The sequence below is a fragment of the Lepus europaeus genome, chromosome 18, assembly GCF_033115175.1.
Source record: "Lepus europaeus isolate LE1 chromosome 18, mLepTim1.pri, whole genome shotgun sequence".
Classification (NCBI taxonomy): domain Eukaryota; kingdom Metazoa; phylum Chordata; class Mammalia; order Lagomorpha; family Leporidae; genus Lepus; species Lepus europaeus.
Genome location: NC_084844.1, coordinates 15119848 through 15139458, shown reverse-complemented (window position 1 = coordinate 15139458; position 19611 = coordinate 15119848). Strand labels below are relative to the sequence as shown.

The 19611-nt window shown below is 49.6% G+C and overlaps 2 protein-coding genes across 6 annotated transcripts in view; both read left to right on the top strand.

Annotated features, from left to right (window-relative positions):
* The first annotated feature begins 530 nt into the window (after positions 1 to 530).
* LOC133776978 (translational activator of cytochrome c oxidase 1) lies at positions 531 to 8324 on the top strand. The gene is made up of 5 exons (XM_062216336.1): positions 531 to 969; positions 2052 to 2158; positions 3455 to 3582; positions 4428 to 4602; positions 5053 to 8324. Exons 1-5 carry the CDS (start codon positions 699 to 701, stop codon positions 5251 to 5253), a joined length of 882 nt encoding a protein of 293 aa, XP_062072320.1. The 5' UTR covers positions 531 to 698; the 3' UTR covers positions 5254 to 8324.
* A 10877-nt stretch (positions 8325 to 19201) lies between these two features.
* MAP3K3 (mitogen-activated protein kinase kinase kinase 3) overlaps positions 19202 to 19611 on the top strand; it is an 80564-nt gene continuing 80154 nt past the window's right edge. For all 5 annotated transcript variants that reach the window (XM_062215656.1, XM_062215655.1, XM_062215654.1 and 2 more), the window contains exon 1: positions 19202 to 19309. In XM_062215656.1, the coding sequence (XP_062071640.1) occupies positions 19306 to 19309 (4 nt within the window). In that variant the 5' untranslated portion in view covers positions 19202 to 19305. The remainder of the gene's footprint in view (positions 19310 to 19611) is intronic.

Below are 19611 nucleotides of genomic sequence, written 5' to 3'. Positions count from 1 at the left end.
AGGTCTCCCATGTGGGCGGCAGGAGCACAGGTACTTGGGCACACCACAGGGAGGTAGATCAGAAGTGCAACAGAACCAGTGTCTGCATGGGGTGCTGGCATCACAAGCAGTGGCTTTAACCCACTGCCGCCACACGCTGGCCCCCAAGACTTTACTATTTTAAAGCTCCAAGGTTTATTTTGTGTTTTCAACCTTCCTATGTTGGTAAAGAAAGTATTAGCATCAGAGGGACAACCTGACTGAGCAAATCACCTCGCTGTTGAAGGAGGAGGTTGGGCCATATATATTATTTTGCAACAATATATTTATTGTTCTGGATCTGCTCAGAGTTACGAATCAACATGGAAGCAAAACCAGTTTCGGAATTTAGATCATTGTAGGTGCGTTCAGTGCTCGAAGGCAACTGGGAGGGATTAAGTACTAGGTCACCCTTCCCGTGAAGCGGCGGAACGGACTTCGCGGGCTGAGGGGACGTGTTTTTAGAACGGACCTAGGACAGGAAGTGTGCTACTCCATTAAGGGTCCCCACTCCCGGCTGACGCGGGGACGGTGGGGGGTCATTCCTTGTTGGACTGCCGGAGGCAACCATAAATAAGCCTTTAGATCTCCAGCGGCTGGAGCTGCTTTTTCTGGCTGCAGACAATAGGAGCTGACCTTGTCGACTGCTGTTTGTGGCGTGCAGCCCAGGGTCGGAGCCGATGGCAGCTTGGACCGCGGCCCGCTGGAGCAGGGCAGCTGCCCGGTGCTTACGGGCGCCAGGTCCCGGGTTCCGGGCGGCTCCTCCACGCGCCGCCCAGCCCGAGCCCCCAGAATGCGGCCCAGCTCTGGGCAGGATGCTGCACCTCACCGCGGCGGCCCCCGCCGGGCACAACAAGTGGTCCAAAGTCCGGCACATCAAGGGTCCCAAGGACACTGAAAGAAGTCGCGTCTTCACCAAGCTCTCTCTGAGCATTCGCCTGGCAGTCAAAGGTGAGAACCTGTTATTGCTGGCAGGCTGTGCCCTTCCGAGCCCAAGGCCTCACTTGCCTCCCGAATCTCGGGATCTGAGTTTTCTGTTCCTTCCACGATTCCCATCATCACCCACCTCATAAACCCTCCCAAACACCTTCCCACATTGGCTCTCCTCGCTCGCCTTTCCAGACACCTGTGCTTACCAGAGAAGGAGCCTAGGAAGACAGGATGGTAAGCGTAACTCCACCCTGGTACTCAACAGCTGATTTTTTGCTTTGCTTTCTTTTTATTTCTCAATTCTTGGTGCGAAGTTTGACCAACACTATTTTTTTTTTTTAAAGATTTTATTTTATTGATTGGAAACGCAGTTAGGGAGAGAGAGAGTCTGAGAGAGCTATCTTCCATCCACTGGTTCACTCGCAAATGGCTGCAGTAACCAGGGCTGGGCCAGGCCAGAGCCAGGAACCTGGAACTCCATTCTGGTCTTCCACGTGGGTGGTAGGGGCCCAAGTACTCAGGCCACCTGCTGCTTCTTTCCCAGGAGCATTAGCAGAGAGCTGGATCGGAACTGGAATGGCTGGGACTTCACTGAGTGCTCAGTGATACGCCAGCATCTCAGGCAGTGGCTTAATCCACTGTGCCGTAATGCTGGTCCCCGAATGTTTATTTTGTTTTGTCAGGCATTGATAATATAAATACAATAAGACACAGCCCCTACCCTCAGAGTCAATGAGCATGATTACAGTATCATTTAAACATTTCAGTATTATGTACACAATAATAAAGTAAGAGCAAGGGATATTAATAACTCCAGGAGATGCTGGTATATCCCCTAACTCCTTATTTCATACAAAGTGATGCTCACTAAAACATAGCAGAATAAAATTCTTAGCTAAAGACACAGTAAACTAGACACTTTTCCAAACTACTTCTTCTGCATATCCCACTCAAACACTAAATAAAAGTGTTCTGAACTAATGGAGAACTAAGTGGTAACATATCACTGTTTTGGCTGGGGGGGTGTGAGGACCTAGAAATCCCCCCTTTTTCTCCCATGTTGTAATGATAACTCACTGCTCGCTGTTTTCTCTTTATTTCAGAGGGAGGCCCCAACCCTGAGCTCAACAGCAACCTGGCCAACATCTTAGAGGTGTGTCGCAGCAAGCACATGCCCAAGTCAACGATTGAGGCGGCACTGAAGATGGAGGTGCGTCCTCAGTTTGGCATTCTTGTTGTTGATCATATCCCCCAGGATGTATACCTAGGAGACCACCAGAAACTCCTTAAGTGATCAGAGAAGGGTTGCGATGTGGTTGGCACCCTGAACCCAGAGGGTGCTGGGAGCTCTGCCCTTGACCACTGGTTGAAGGAGCATGGTTGGTAGCAGGCTGGCTAGACAGTGTGCAGAACCATGCAGCCTTGGGCTGCTTGGCTGAGTTGTGAGGAGATGGGGTGGAAAGAAGGAGCATGGTGTGGGGGAAGCCCTGGTGTTAGATTGAGGAAGGGTTTCTTTCTCTTTTTCAGATGTTTATACCCTAAGGGAGAAAAGCCAGTAGAAAGGGAGAGGGTAGAGGTGCTAGTGGTGGTGGGAGAGGCAGGATGAGGAACTCAGATGTCCTCTGAGACAAGGAAGAAGGACTGAGGAAGTTATAATCATGTTCATAGCTACCGAGTGCTTGCAACAGGCCAAGTACTTTGATAGGAACTCTGCATGCATTTCACTGCCCCTTAGGTGGAAATTGAGGCACAGAACGTTTAGGTGTTTGACTCAGTTCACACAGACAATGACGGACTGGGAACCAGAGAGTCCGCCTCCAGAGCCTGTGCGCTAGCCATGGCGCACACTGCCTTCATGGAGGCCACGGTATGGATGAGGTTGTGGAGACAGGGTTTTCCCCTCACCCAGGGCCCTGTATTTTCTTGTGAAACAGGAAAGGAGAAGTCATCAGATCAGAGTGTTTGGGAAGGTGCAGGGCAGGGTGCTTGGAGAAAGGAGCAGAGACTGGATATGGAGACAGGGAATGAGTAGGAAGGGGTAGAGGAATGAGCAGATGAGACTGGTCACTAGAGCTCTAGATGGCTTGAATTTTGAGACCACGTTGTTTTCTGTGGCCCCTGTGGGAAGGCCCAGAGGTGTGGTTTTTCTGCAGCAGCACTCAGCACTTCAGGGGTAGGAGTACTGAGGCTTCACAGGCGGCTTTCATGCAGAATGGGGGATTGGAGGATACATTTTGGTGGGAGTGACTCAGGGGCAGATTTGGGATTTGGCTGTGAAGGTGGGAGAGCAAAGCTAGGAGATGGCTGGATCGTTCTGGGACCAGGGAAACAGAGTTCATCCCAAATAGGAATCATAACTTAACAGCTACCTCCTTCCAGAGGATGGGGACAGAGTGAAGACCTGGGAGCCCACATCATGGAGTCAGCTTTGGGGCCTTATGATTCAGGGATGGCATGCAGGAAGAAATTGGGAAATAGGAAAACGTGCTTATGTTGTTGATTGCAGAAAACCAAGGATGTTTATTTGCTGTATGAGGGTCGAGGCCCTGGTGGCTCTTCTCTGCTCATTGAGGCGTTATCTAACAGTGGCTCCAAGTGCCAGTCGGACATTAGACATATCCTGAACAAGAACGGGTAGGTGTGTGTCTGGGAGAAGCTGTAGGGGGTGAAGACTTTAGGTTCCAATTCCATGCAAGGCAAGTACTAGTGGTCTCTGATAATACTTGTAAATAGCATTTATTTTTATTGTGTTTGACAGAGAGAGCGAGATCTTCCATCTGTTGGTTCACTCCCTAAATGCCTGCCACAGCCAGGGTGGGACCAGACTAAAGCCAGAGCCCAGAACTCAATCTGAATCTCCCACATGGGTGGCAGGGACCAAAGAACTTCAACCATCACTTGCTGCCTCCCAGGGTGTGCATTAGCAGGAAGCTGGATTGGAGTTGGAGGAGCCAGGGCTTTAACCAGGCACTGTGATATGGAATGCAGGCATCCCAAGGGGCTACTTCACTGTGGCACTTAAATGCCCACCCCACTGGTGGTGCTTTTAAGCATACTTCCTTAGCAGAACCCAGTGGGATAATTTATTTTCTCTGAATGTGTTCCGTACTAGGCAGGATCCAAAAGATGTGTTGTTCATCAAGTATAGAAGTAGATCTTTGTCCCACTCTTCCCATCTGTATCCTCTCTGTCTTAAAATGTTCCACCAGGAAGGCGTTTGATTGGCATGGAACATGATGAACAAAGTCTTTGATCCTCCAGGCTCCAATCTAGGCAGAAAATAAAAGGCGGGGATATTCCTGGACTGTTCCCTTATTGAGAGACAGCTGCATCTTCTAGTTCAGAGATCTTGCTGTAACATGTTTGTGTGTGCTACAGAGGCTGGGTGGGAAAGGGAATGTTTGCGTGCTGTGCTTTATGGAGGCTGAATGACCAGAGGCATTGACACTCCTCCCCTGGCCCGTTTGCTTTCCTGCCAGGGGAATGATGGCTGAAGGAGCTCGTCATTCCTTTGACAAAAAGGGGGTGGTCGTGGTTGGAGTGGAGGACAGAGAGAAGAACGCCGTGAACCTGGAGCGTGCCCTGGAGCTGGCAATTGAAGCAGGAGCTGAGGATGTCAAGGAGACAGAAGACGAAGAAAAGAGCTTCTTTAAGGTGAGTACGAAGCCTTTGTGTTTGGTGGGCTTCCGATGGGCCAAGTAGATGCTTAGCGCATTGTGGCCCATTAGGACACCTGAAATAAACTCAGATTCAGCAATAAATGTACCATTTATGGTAACTTTGTCAATTCCATTGACTTGTTTGCAGAATTGAAACCTTGGCACTTGATGGGTTAGCACATGCCTCTCTGTTCTTTCTGTACACTATGGCACAGGTGAAAGCAGAGTTCACATACTGTACATTTGTTAAGTGAGTACTGGATATGGACTGCTGTCCTGAGGACTACGAGAGGGGTTCATAACATTCAGAACTTGGGTCTGGGCCAGGGAGGAGCTTACACCCAGTGACACATTACAGTAGTTCCATCCAGGACTTTGCAGAGTTCTGTCTCGTTTGGTCTTATTACCTCCTGGCCCTCACCTCTTGACTCTCCTTTATCCCCAGTTTATTTGTGATGTCTCTTCACTGCATCAAGTGAGGAAGAAGCTGGACTCCCTGGGCTTGTGCTCTGTGTCCTGTGCGCTGGAGTTCATCCCCAACTCAAAGGTGCAGCTGGCCGACCCCGACCTGGAGCAGGCCGCTCTTCTCATCCAGGCTCTCGGGAACCACGAGGATGTGATTCGTGTCTATGACAACATTGAGTAACCAGGCCCGTGTGTCCCTAGGTTCCTTCCATAGACTCGAGCAAATGGGGGGCCTAGCAGGTTAGGAGACCTAAGACCAGGATTTGTGGTCTTAGGGCCAAGGGAATCCCACACTTCCGTGGAGGCCTTGTCAGCTCTGCTGGCATCTCAGAGTCTACCTGGATGAATAGGAGCCCCTGACACTGCTGGATGCAGGGTGAGACCAGTCAGCTGGTCAGGCTCTGATCTCAAGTAGTTGGCTCTTGTGAGTATTGCAGGTGCCCAGAGGCTCTGTGTACTAGAAGCTGCTCCTAAGTAATAACAGTGATTGAACTTGGTTGCTGTTGGGTCGCACTTGAATTTTCCTGAGTTTGTGTCTACCTGTTGGGACCCTCTGCTCAAGAGGCTTAGTTCTGCGACTCCAATCCCAGGCTTATTGATTGTGCTTTTACTTATTTGAAAGAGAAAGAGGGAGAGAGACAGAAAGAGATCTTCCCTCCACTGATTAATTCCCCAAATGGCTACAGTGGCTAAGATGGGGCCAGACCAAAGCCAGGAGCCTGGAACTCCAGCTCTCTTTGGCTGTGGGCAGAATACTGGGACTATTTTGCACTGCTTTTTCAGACATATTAGCAGGGAGCTGGATTGGAAGCAGGGCAGTTGGGTCTCAAACTGGCATTCTGATATAGGATGCTGTTGTCATAGGTAGTGGCTTAACCCACTATACCACAATGCTGGTCTCCTGTTTGTTTTGTTTGTTTTTTATTGGCCATAGAAATGTACCTCTATCCAGGTACTTGGTGGTCTCATGGTCTACACTTGTCTTTTATTCATGCAGCTAGTCAGCTAGTATTTCTGGAATACCTACAATATACTAGGAACTGTACTTTAGAGCACAAGCTGTTCAGATGGTGTCCTATGTTAGATCCTACTTTAAGACATGGAACCTTTGGCCGGCACTATGGCTTCATGGGCTAGGCCTCCGCCTGTGGCATCGGCATCCCATATGGGCACTGGTTCAGGTCCTGGCTGCTCCACTTCCAATCCAGCTTCCTGCAAATGGCCTAGGAAAGCAGCAGAGAATGGCCCAAGTGCTTGGGCCCCTGCACCTACGTGGAGACCCAGAAGAAGCTTCTGACTCCTGCCTTTGGATTGGCTCAGCTCCACCATTGCGGCCATTTGTGGAGTGAACCAGCAGATGGAGACCTTTCTCTCTGTCTCTCTCTCTCTCTATAGCTCTACCTCTCAAATAAATAAATCTTAAAAAACAAAAAAGCAAATCATTGTATACCATAAATATATCCAATTATTAAAAAAAAAAAAAAATGGAACCTCAGAGGGAAGACAAAGGACTGCTCCCTATTGGAGCTGCCCAAGGCAGCACGAGCTGCTGCACGTGCATCTTGGTTCACTTTGCGTGGCGTTGTGCCCTTCTTCCACCAGCAACTTAAGGCTGTAGCCAAGTAGATCAAGTGCCATTGATAAGAGACTCCCCTGGTAAGAGTTGACCTGTTAGCAGATTGGGCTTCTCTCAGGAAGAGCTGTACTAAGCTCATTTTGAAAACTGCTTTGTTCCCAGAAAGGCCAATGCTAGCTCCTTTTCACCTCTGATGCCAAATGACAGGACACTGATAACTGGAGAGAAAATGAGAACATGGCCAGGCAGGAATTAGGGCCCTTGGCACCTTTTGCTCAAGAGTGCTTCAAAAAGTTCACAGCAAATACATATTACTTTAACAACCACATGGATTTCAAAATGTTTTTCCACCAAAGTAAACTCATTTTCTAATTCCATTTTTCTTTTTGAAGTATCCTCATAGTCACTTCTAGCTTTAGAGAGGCCAGGAGTGCCAGCCACCTTTGGTGGAGCCTGTTAAGCATGTCAGGTCAGGAGTGGCTTTGGGATCCTTGTTACCTACCTACTTATTAGTTGTTCCAGCCAATTCTGGGCTCAGAGTAATTTTCCTGAAGGAGCTTCAGGCAAAAAAAGATGGAAAACAACTAAAATCAATTTGACTATACATAACTTGAGCTTCTAGAAAAAACAGATCACTAATTCTACAGTGACTTCAACAGTTGGAGAGCAGGGCCAGGGGTTGCGGGGGTGGGCAACCAATGAAGGAATCCATGATTGCATGCCAAAATATATGCTCTTATACCTCATTGCATAATCATACTAGCCAGGATTCTCTAGTTTTTGTAGGAGATATTCCATCCAAATATCTGAGTAACACATCATTAGAATCAAGGACCTTGAAGTTTATGTGCTGCTTCATAATTTACAAGATACTTTTATCTGTTATTTATTTGATTTTCCTAAAAAAAAAAAAAACTTACAAAATATCCCAATTATTCTACTAAGCAGGTGAGAACAGATCTAATACCACACCTTGTCTTTATAGACATTGGTTTATAAAATAGCTGTTTTGGAACTGTTGGATATAAACTAATTGGAAGGAATCTAATCATTTCTAATCTGAGAAATCTGTAGTGAGTGAGCCTGTTCTTGAAGGGAACTTGGCGACTCATGTGAATAGGCCTCTGCTAATCTAATGGAATTTATTAATATGGATTGTCGCATCACTAATTTTCTACATCAGGGCATGCTTGTAGTATCTCTTTGGCTTTGGGCTGACCCCTGGTGGTGCTCTGCAGAAGTGAACCTTTACTTTATCTCTCCTGCTTTCTGGATCCGGTAAAGATTTTGAGCTAGTTAAATAAAGATGGTTACATCCAGATGATGAGATGTTGTGCTGCCTCTAAAAATTATTTTTCAGGCCGGTGCCGTGGCTTAACAGGCTAATCCTCCACCTTGTGGCGCCGGCACACCGGGTTCTAGTCCCGGTCGGGGCACCGGATTCTATCCCGGTTGCCCCTCTTCCAGGCCAGCTCTCTGCTATGGCCCGGGAAGGCAATGGAGGATGGCCCAAGACTTTGGGCCCTGCACCCACATGGGAGACCAGGAGAAGCACCTGGCTGCTGGCTTCGGATCAGCGCGATGCGCAGGCCACAGCGGCCATTGGAGGGTGAACCAGCGGCAAAAAGGAAGACCTTTGTCTCTCTCTCTCACTATCCACTCTGCCTGTCCAAAAATATATATATATATTTTTCAAAGAATATATGATGTCAGAATATTTATAATATAATATTAAATGGGGAAAAATGATACAAGATTGTATGGTTCAACTTTTGAAGTATATGTGTAAATTTAAAAATATTAGAAGGAAATGTATCAAAATATCAAAACTGTCCTCAGGGTAATGATGATCTTACTGAGTTTTATTTTCTGTAGTCATTTATTATATGATATAGTGTCAAAATTATAAATATGACATATAATACTATATTATATAATATAATAATAAAAAAAAAAACCTTACATGGTTGTCCAGCTAGGAAGACAGCATCTGAGAGTTCAGCAGTCAGATGCACCTTAAAGTCAGAGGACTGGGGATCAGTACTGGCTGGCCTGGCCGTGTCTTTAGTAATAGTCTTAGCAACACAGAATCATTCAAGGCCTTGAAGCCAGCCTAGGCTTATTTTCAAGTGTCCTTGGTGGGATGAAAGTATCCGTGACAGGGTCAGCCCACAGCTTTGGCTCTTCTGAGAAGCACTCAAGTGTGAAGCTGCCTCCCTTTGCAGAAGGCCCTGGCTGAGTCGGAAGAGCCAGGAGAGCCGTGACGGCTTTGGCCACGGAGCTGAGTTGCTTTTCTTCTCGGAAACCAATAACACAAGCAGTCGGTAAAGCTTCAGACTCTAAAAGCCCCAACTCCCAGACTGTATCTGAATCCCTGTGGGTTCTCTGGAGACATTCTATGAAGAGAAAAAATTTTAAAAAGACCTACTGAGCGACCCAGTGGGCAAGAGGAACCTGATGCTAAATACCACACTGTCTTTACTCAGATCACTTTCCCTCCTTATTCCATGTCCAGCCGATGGACAGGATAGTAGTTTTCACTTTTCTTCTCTTTTTATCTTTTGCTGTCAAAAATATTTTAAAGGGAGGGAGTAGCGCTGTGGCATAGAAGGTTAAGCCTCTGCCTGCAGCACCGGCATCCCATATGTGTGCCAGTTCGAGTCCCAGCTGCTCCACTTTTGATCCAGCTCCCTGGTAATGCACCTGGCAAAGCAGCGGAGGACGGCCCAAGTGCTTGGGCCTCTGCACCCATGTGGGAGACCAAGAAGAAGCTCCTGGCTCCTGGCTTTCGCCTGACCCAGCCCTGGACGTTACAGTCATTTTGGGAGTAAACCAGCAGATGGAAGATTTTCTCTCTCTGTATTTCTGACTTTCAAATAAATAAATAGGTATTACCTTAAAAAGATAATATTTATTTATTTATTTATTTTAATTTTTTGACAGGCAGAGTGGACAGTGAGAGAGAGAGACAGAGAGAAAGGTCTTCCTTTTGCCATTGGTTCACCCTCCAATGGCCGCCGCGGTAGGCGCGCTGTGGCCGGCGCACCGCGCTGATCCAATGGCAAGAGCCAGGTGCTTCTCCTGGTCTCCCATGGGGTGCAGGGCCCAAGGACTTGGGCCATCCTCCACTGCACTCCCTGGCCACAGCAGAGAGCTGGCCTGGAAGAGGTGCAACCGGGACAGGATCGGTGCCCCGACCGGGACTAGAACCCGGGTGTGCCAGCGCCGCAAGGCGGAGGATTAGCCTAGTGAGCCGCGGCGCCGGCCTATTTATTTGTTTTAAAAAATAAAATCTTGGCTGGCGCCGTGGCTTAACAGGCTAATCCTCCACCTTGCGGCGCCGGCACACCGGGTTCTAGTCCCGGTCGGGGCGCCAGATTCTATCCCGGTTGCCCCTCTTCCAGGCCAGCTCTCTGCTATGGCCCGGGAAGGCAGTGGAGGATGGCCCAAGTGCTTGGGCCCTGAACCCACATGGGAGACCAGTGGAAGCACCTGGCTCCTGGCTTCGGATCAGCTCGATGCGCCGGCCACAGCGGCCATTGGAGGGTGAACCAGCGGCAAAAAGGAAGACCTTTCTCTCTGTCTCTCTCTCTCACTATCCACTCTGCCTGTCAAAAAAAAAAAAAATTAAAAAAAAAAAATCTTACAGAAATACATAACAACCAGAACAAAAGCATCCATTAATCCTACCTCCTAAGATACAACCACCATGAACAACCTAGTGTGTCGAGTTCTACTCTTTGGAGCCAGTCTGCTAGGGAACAAATTCTGGCTCTGCCAGTTACTAGCAACCCTAGGCAAGAACCTCTCTTCCCACCTGTTTCTGCCTCTTTTTTTTTTTTTTAAAGATTTATTTTATTTATTTAAAAGACAGAGTTACAGAGAGAGGTAGAGACAGAGAGAGAGGTCTTCCATCCGCTGGTTCACTCCCCAGATGGCTGCAATGGCCAGAGCTGTGTTAATCCGAGGCCAGGAGCCAGGAGCTTCTTCCAGGTCTCCCACGTGGGTGCAGGGGCCCAAGGACTTGGGCCATCTTCTACTGCTTTCCCAGGCCATAGCAGAGAGCTGGATCGGAAGAGGAACAGCTGGGACGAGAACCCACGCCCATACGGGATGCCAGCACTTCAGGCCAGGGCTTTAACCCGTTGCACCACAGTGCCGGCGCCTGTTTCCTTATCTTAAAGAGGGGAGTGGGCTAATAATAGCACCTATTTTATAGAGCTGTTTTGAGAAATAAGCTATGTATGTTAAGTACTTTTAGTGGGGAGCACTTGGAATTGAACCCTGAACCCTTAGATGGCTAAGCACATAAGACAGTGCCTGGCAATAGTAAGATTTTAGTAAATGTTGGCCTTTTCCCCACTAAGTATGAATTAACATTTTAAAACTGTGATGTGCTCACTGTGTACCTTTTGCTTTATAATCTATTTGGTTTTTTTTGGTTTCAATTCCACTTCACAAAATATATCGGATACCTTTTTGGTATCTACTCTCTTCATTCTTTTTAGTAGCTACCTAATATTGTATTGTATTAATATACCATAATTTCTTTAACTAGTCTTCTGTCAGTGGACATTGGGATGATCTCACACGAGATGCTACAATGAACATTCTTTTAAAAAAGAAAAAAAAAAGATTTTTATTTGAAAGGCAGAGTTAATAGAGGGAGAGACACAGAAAGAGAGATCTCCCATCTGCCAGTTCACTCCCCAAATGGCCACAGTGGCCACGACTGGGCCAGGCCAAAGCTGGGAGCTTCATTCAGGTGTCCCACATGGGTGGCAAGGCCCAAGCACTTAGCAGTCTTCCACTGCTTTCCCAGGCACATCAGCAGGGAGTTGGATTGGAAGTGGAACAGCCAGGACATGAACCAGCTCCCATATAGGATCAATATCAGAGGTGTTGGCTTCACCCACTGTGCCACAACACTGGCTCTGCAATGAACATTCTTTACCTTTGCTTGCTTGCAACATATCCTTTGGGACAAATTTATAGAAGTAGAATTTCAGGGGCTAGTGTTGTGGCATAACAAGTAAAGCTGCCACCTACGATGCTGGTATCCCATTTGGGTGCTGGTTCTTGTCTCAGCTGCTCTACTTCTGATGCAGCTCGCTGGTAATGGCCTGAGAAAAGCAGCAGAAGATGGCTTAAGTGCTTGGGTCCCTGCACTAACGTGGGAGACCCTAATGAAGCTCCTGTCTTCTGGCACTGGCCTGGCCCAGCCTTGGCTGTTGCAGCCATCTGGGTAGTGAACCAGCAGATGGAAGCGCTTTCTCTTTCTCTCTCTCTCTCTCTGATTTTCAAATAAATAAATCTTAAAACTTCAAAGTGGGCCGGCGCCGTGGCTTAACAGGCTAATCCTCCACCTTGCGGCGCCGGCACACCGGGTTCTAGTCCCGGTCGGGGCGCCGGATTCTATCCTGGTTGCCCCTCTTCCAGGCCAGCTCTCTGCTATGGCCCGGGAAGGCAGTGGAGGATGGCCCAGGTCCTTGGGCCCTGTACCCGCATGGGAGACCAGGAGAAGCACCTGACTCCTGGCTTCAGATCAGCGAGATGCACCGGCTGCAGCGGCCATTGGAGGGTGAACCAACGGCAAAAAGGAAGACCTTTCTCTCTGTCTCTCTCTCTCACTACCCACTCTGCTTGTCAAAAAAAAAAAAAAAAAAAAAAAAAAACTTCAAAGTGAAAAAAAAAACAAGTTTTATTTAGAAGTGCTAATTTATAAGACTTCCTGCTTGTCAGCATCTTGAATGAACTGTTCATTACTCCTTGATAACACAGATTAGCTGTTTAAACTGGTAATTCAAATATATTCTGCTTTGCCTCTAAATTAAAGGAATTTTCACCAAATCAGGTGATACGCTTGTTTTTTTTCTTTTTTTTTACAACAAATCTATGGAGCTTTCCTCTAAGAGCATTCATTCATTTGTGTTTATTGTTTTGTATCTTGTACCCAGGTGTTCCAAGTTCATGAAAGAAGAAAAGTGCAGCTAGTGTGTGCTAGGGTGGCTTGGTGGAACCAGCACTTTTTGTGGCTCTAAGCATTGGGGGCAAGTGTGGCTTGGAGCTTACCCAGGGGTATCCACTGCATGTAAAACCAGAGGGCAGCTTTGCAAAGCCATGGCCTGTCTGGGAAGCTTCACATAGGGAAAATGACAGAAAGCAATGTAGGAAAAGTTAAAATATACAACCGAAAAGCACATTTGTGGAAATTACATTCAATTACTAACATCTCCATTTGAGGTTGATTTATTCAACAAGCACTTATGTTTTTTGAATGTGCTAAGAAAGGTAGTAGGTGGGACCAGTGCTGTGGCAGCATCCTATATAGGTGCCAGTTTGAGTCCCAGCTGCTCTACGTCACATCCAGCCCCCTGCTAGTACACCTGAGAAAGCAGAAGATGTTCCAAGTTCCTGCCTCCTACACCCACATGGGCGAACCGGAAGAAGCTCCTGGCTTCTGGCATTAGCCTGGCACAGCCCTAGCCATTGTGGCCATTTAGGGGGTGAGCCAGTGGATGGAAGATCTCTCTGTCTCTCCTTCTCTCTCTAATTCTACCTTTCAAATAAATAAATAAATAAATCTTAGAGAAAAAAAAAGGTGGTAGGCATGCTGACTTGCTTACTTGGTTAAAGGCATTTACAATAGATTGGGACAAGTGCTTTGTTGAAGAAAGTACTGGGTACTCTGGGAGCATGTCAGAGGGCCTTAGCCCAGATTTGGAGGTACCTAGGAAGGCTTCCTGGAGGGAGTGTTGTTTAGGCTTACTTCCTTGAAAGAATGGGGGTGGGAGAGAATGAAGAGCTGGGTTTTTTTTTGTTTGGTTTGGTTTAGATTTATCTGAAAGGCAAAGTAATAAATACAGAGATCTTCCATCTAATGGTTCACTCTCCAAATGACCACAACAGCTATGTCTGAGCCAGAAGCCAGGAGCAAGGAATTCCATCCTGGTCTTCCACATGGTTGGCAACAGCCCAAGCATTTGGGCCATCTTCTGCCTTCCAAGGCACATTAGCAGGGAGCTGAATCTGAAACTGAGCAACCAGGGCTCCAACCAGCGCTGTGATAGGGGATTCCAGCAGCGTATGCATTGGCTTAACTCACTGAGCCACAACACTGGTCCCAAGAAGAGCTTTCAGTATAGACAACATAGCACATGCAGAGGTAGAGAGGCATGAGAGCTGTATTTGAGGAACCACCTGTGGTTCCATGGGGCTGGAGCATAGAATTTGAATGACAGGGTTGGTGCAGATGGAAAATGGGAAGATGTGTAGCTGGAGAAGGAATGCACTGGGTCCTGAAGGGCTTTGTAACTACATTTACATAACTAACTTACTTGAAGGGCGATGGGAAACTAAAGTTGTCAGGCAGCATATGACAGAATCAAGTGTCTGTTTTAGAAAGATGACTCTGTGATATGAATATCCACCCAAAGGCTGTTAGATTAATCTGAGTAAGAGATTTTGAGAGTTTGAACTAGGATAGTGGAGTGGGAATGGGAGAGGAGTGGACAGAGACATGGCCAAGACTGGCTGCAGGGGAAGGGAAGTGGAGAGGAAGCACTCTCGGGTGACTCAGAGGTATCAGTTGGGGAATGGAAGTTGGACAGATGAAATCTAGATTATGGAGCAAAATGACAGGTTCCATTTGGGCCTGTGGGTGATGCCCTGGAGCTCAGAAGACCCACCTGAACTAGAGACCCAGCCCAGATTCTGGAATCCTTAGCACATATGGTATGTGCAGTTGGAGATGTTCAAGGTAGCTGCTTGATGGACAGATGCTGGAAATAAAGCCAACGCAGAAGGCAGCTGTTGTAGGAAAGGTAGAAAGAAAACCAGAGGCTCCTTTCAAAGGCTGCTTGTGCTACAGTTTCCTGTGTGTGAGGCACTATTCTGAGTATTGGTGATAGAGTGTAGCACAAAATCCCTGCTTCTACACAGCTTATGAGTGTTGTAGTTGAAGGAAAGCAAAGAAATATATAACTTCAGGTACAATGAAGAAAAATTTTAGGCCGGCGCCGTGGCTCAATAGGCTAATCCTCCGCCTAGCGGCACCGGCACCCTGGGTTCTAGTCCCGGTCGGGGCACCGGATTCTGTCCCTGTTGCTCCTCTTCCAGTCCAGCTCTCTGCTGTGGCCCGGGAGTGCAGTGGAGGATGGCCCAGGTCCTTGGGCCCTGCACCTGCATGGGAGACCAGGAAAAAAAGCACCTGGCTCCTGGCTTTGGATCAGTGCGGTGCGCCGGCTGCAGCATGCCATCGGCAGTGGCCGTTGGGGGGGGTGAACCAATGAAAAAGGAAGACCTTTCTCTGTCTCTCTCTCTCACTGTCCACTCTGCCTGTCATAAAAAAAAAGAAAAAAGAAAAGAAAAATTTGAGAATACAGAATGACAAGGGGAGGGGCTATTTAGCATGGGGTGGTTATAAATGACTTCTCATAAGAGCTGATGTTTGAGCACACACCTGAACAGGATATAGAGGAGGGAACAAGCAGGCCAGGCAGAACAAATGGCAAAGGCAGAGATTCTGAGAAGAGGCCGGAGCCACGGCTCACAAAGCTAATCCTTCGCCTGCAGTGCCGGCACCCCGGGTTCTAGTCCTGGTCGGGGCACTGGATTCTGTCCCAGTTGCTCCTCTTCCAGTCCAGCTCTCTGCTGTGGCCCAGGAAGGCAGTGAAGGATGGCCCAAGAGCTTGGGCCCTGCATCCACATGGGAGGCCAGGAGGATGTACCTGGCTCCTGGCTCCGGATCAGTGCAGTGCGCTGGCCGTAGCGGCCATTTGGGGGGTGAACCAACGGAAGGAAGACCTTTTTCTCTGTCTCTGTCTCTCTCTCTCTGTCTAACTCTGCCTGTAAAAAAAATAATAATAAAAAGAGATTCTGAAAAGAAAAGCCTGGTGAGTTCAAAGAATAAGGCCAGGTGGGCAGTGATGGATGGAGAAAGAGAATGGTGGAAGAAAGAAGAGGCAGGAGACGAGGCCAGGGCCAGCTTCTGTTGGACTGGGTGGGTCATGAGAAGAGTTGGGGTTTTATTCTAAGGGGTGGGAAGCCATTGGAGGACTGACAGCAGGGAAGCCACGTGATGGGAACTACATTTCAGAAGGATTGCTCTTGGCTGCTGCTGGAGAATGATTTGTTGAACTGCCGCACCGGAAAGGGAGATCAGACAGGCATCCAGGAGACAAAGGCAGTGGCTTGGACCAGGCTGGTGGCAGTGGACATGGTTGGATTCAGATACATTTTGAAACAAGAGCTGAAAAGACTTGCTTGGATATATGGGTGGTAAGCGAAGAGAAGAATACAGGAAGATCCCCCTGCCCAGGTTTGTACTTAAATCAATTTTTAACTTGTATGTGAAATCAGAGGTGTGCACTAGACATTCCAGTGTAAGCTGCTGAGCAGACCTTCGCATACAGGCCTGGAGCAGGTACTAGATTTCCATTGACATAGTATGTACTTTATATATATATAAAACTCACAGGCCAATAAAACTAAGGGTCAGGTCCGGACCTCAGGTTAGCAAATAATGACTCCCAGTTTGGCCTGTTACATATATTGTCAGCAGGGTAATAATGTCCCCAGCAAAGCAAATATAGGTTCTCAAGGGGTAAAAAAAGAAAAAACCTAGGGGGTTGGTGTTTGGACTATGACTTAAGATGTTGGTTGGGATGCCTGCATCCCACAGTGCCTGAGTTCAAATGCTGGCTCTGCTCCCAATTCCAGCTTTCTGCCAGTGTATTAGATACTGGAAGGCAGAAGGCGATGGTTCCAGTAGGTGGGTCCCTGCCACCCATGTGGGAGCCCTGGATTGAGTTCTCAGCTTCCAACATTTGGGGAGGGAACCAGTGGACAGGAACTCTCTGTCTCTGAAAAAAATAAATTAAAAAAAATTTTTTTTTTTTTTTTGACAGGCAGAGTGGACAGTGAGAGAAAGACAAAGAGAAAGGTCTTCCTTTTGCCGTTGGTTCACCCTCCAATGGCCGCCGCGGTAGGCGCGCTGCGGCTGGTGCACCTCGCTGATCCGATGGCAGGAGCCAGGTGCTTCTCCTGGTCTCCCATGGGGTGCAGGGCCCAAGCACTTGGGCCATCCTCCACTGCACTCCCTGGCCACAGCAGAGAGCTGGCCTGGAAGAGGTGCAACCGGGACAGGATCGGTGCCCCGACCGGGACTAGAACCCGGTGTGCCGGCGCCGCAAGGTGGAGGATTAGCCTAGTGAGCCGCGGCGCCGGCTTAATAAATTAAAAATTTAAAACCTCAGATTATACAATGATGTATGGCCTTTGAAGCTCAATTCTGGCACAGTGTTATTAATGTCTCTTGTTAGGTAAAATTAACTAATTTAAATTTTTTCTTCTAGTGGAGTGAATAATGAGGATTGAGAAACACTGACCTAATATAAGAACATGGCCTTTAGGAGCCAGGCAGACCTGGTGTGAATCCTGGCTCCACCACATGGTTGTACCTGTTAACCTCTCTGAGCTTTATTTTCATCTCCTAAATTCCTGTGTAATACTGTATTTGAGGGGCAGAAGGAGAGACAGAGAATTCCCATCCACTGGTTCACTCCCCAAATAACTGCAGTGGCCCCTAGCTAGTGTCAAAGCCAGGGGCCAACTCAATCCAGGTCTCCCAGGTGGGTGACAGAGACCCAATCATTTGAGACATCGCCTCTGCCCCCCCCCCCCCTCCCAGGGTCTGTATTATCAGGAAGTTGGAGTCAGGAGCCAGAGCCAGGAATCAAACCATTGACACCCGTGTGGACATAGGTATCCTAATGGCTTTAAAGGTTAGATAAACGCCTACCACAGTATTATTAATTACCTTGGAGCTACTCAGATTAAATCAGGTGGTGTACATAGTGGTATATAACAAATGACGGTTTCTTTTCCTTTTACTCTTGTCTCCCCGTCAAAATAAATCGGGACTCAGAGACACAAGAGCTTGTTGGAGGAAAAAAACAAACAAAACCAACAGGACAAGGGAACTTATTACATATTGAGGGGTGGGGATAAAGATAGAAGAGCCCAAAATAATTCTTTAGGCCAAGCCACCATGAAAGGTTCTCAATTGACAGTGGCACCTGAGAAAGATTATTCTGGAGTCTGACATTACACTGAAACTGAGTCTGAAGATTTGGGTGTATAGAATGTTGAACAATGGAGAGGGTTGGAACAATTAATTACGGTCACTTTTTCTGAAATATTCAGTCAATATTGTTTTTGAAACAATGTTTAGTGGCACGGGAAAACGCTTAGAATAAAATGTACGCACACTACAAGACAATGCGAAGCCACTTTCGGCACACGGTGCATGATCTAAGTAGGAAACAGGTAAAGCCCTCTCTGGGTGGGATTTTCGTTTTCCTTTTTATATTTTTCCGTATCTTTCGATCTTTTCCTACAAAGAACTCGTGTTGCTTTCACAACCAGAAAAAAGGAAACTGTTTTCTGAAAGAACTCACCGAATTCCAGGAGCCCACACTGCAGGACTGTCCCAACCTCCGGGCCGAGGAACCCAGGCCGGAGGGCGTGGCCCCGGAGGTTTGAGACCCGGGGAAGAGGGGGTTAGAGACTCGGAAGAGCTACGCGTCCGGGCCGGAGGATCGACCCGGGATCCCGCGGCAGAGGTGGCCGCAAGCTGGGCAGCGCTCGGAGCCGGCGCCTCCCCGCTCATCCCGCGCACCGTGCTGGGCTCGGGAAGGAGCGGGATGCCGGCCTCCGGAACCGCCCAGCCCGCGGAGGACCCGGAGGGCGGAAGGCCTGAGGGGCCCGGCGGCCGCCTTCTCCTAACCCCAGCCCCTCAGTAGCCGGCAGGGAACCGCGCCAGCCCGCGCGCCCGCGGAGCCGTCGGGGACTGACGGGAGGTGGGAATGTGGGCGGAGCCTCGCGCCCGAGCCGTGATTGGAGTGAGCAACACCTCCCAGGGAGAGAGGGCGAGGCCGCCAGCGAGGGATGCGCAGAGGCGGGTGCTCAGAGCCCTCTCTTTGATTGGCTAGTAGCGCGGGGACCCGGGCGCTGTCTCGGTGATTGGCAGGCGCTAGACTGTCCTCGGAAACCGCCTTGGCTTCGCCCATTGGCATCCTGCGAGAGTGGGCGGGATTGGTTCATCGTGTGGTGCTGATGATTAGCTGGCGACTGAGAGTGAGGGTGTTGGGAGAGAGCGGGGGGGGGGGAACCAACGGGGGAGGGGCTGCCGACTTCCTCCTCGTCATTGGCTGATGAAGCGAGTAGGGGTGGCGCGAAGGTCCAGCTACTGCTTGGGATTGGCGAACGCTGGTGTGAGTGACAAGCAGGGGGGCGAGCTGCGCGACCAGCGGTTTGTTTTTCGGAGCGTTCCTGAGGTGGAGAACGGTGGCCGGACGGAGCGACTGCGGCACTGAGGGACTGGCGGGCGGGCGGGCCGAGCGGCGCCGCCGAGGCCGGGCTGGGCCGAGCCCAGGAGCGCCGGGGATGTAGCGGGCCACCTTGCCCATGCCACAGTCCCCGGTCGCGGCCGGAGCCGGAGCCGGAGCCTGGGCAGGCGGCGGGGGCCCCGAGCGCAGCCCGCGCCCCCCGCGCGGAGCCAGGCCCGCTGCCGTCCCCGCCGCCCGGGCCCCCGGCATGCAGCTCCGGCTGCGGAGGTGACACTCTCGGACCCGAGCCGCCGCCGCCATCGCCACCATGGGTGAGTGTCGCCACCGCCCCGGCCTGTGCCCGCGCTGCCTCGCGACGCCCCGCCCCGGGATGAGGGGAGGAGGACCCCGGGCCGCCGCCTGACAGGCATGGACAGCCCGCCGGGCCGGGAGCTGCGGACCGCCGGCCGGCGTCGCGGCCCGGGCGGGGGCTCGGGCTCCCCCCGGCCTGCCAGGGCGGCCCTGCCGGCGGCTCCCGCTCGGCAGCTCTCCTTCCGGGCGGCGCGGCGGGACCCGGGGCCCGTGCTCCGCCGGGCCGCCCGCTCCGGCCCCGGCGAGCCGGCGCGCGAGCCCG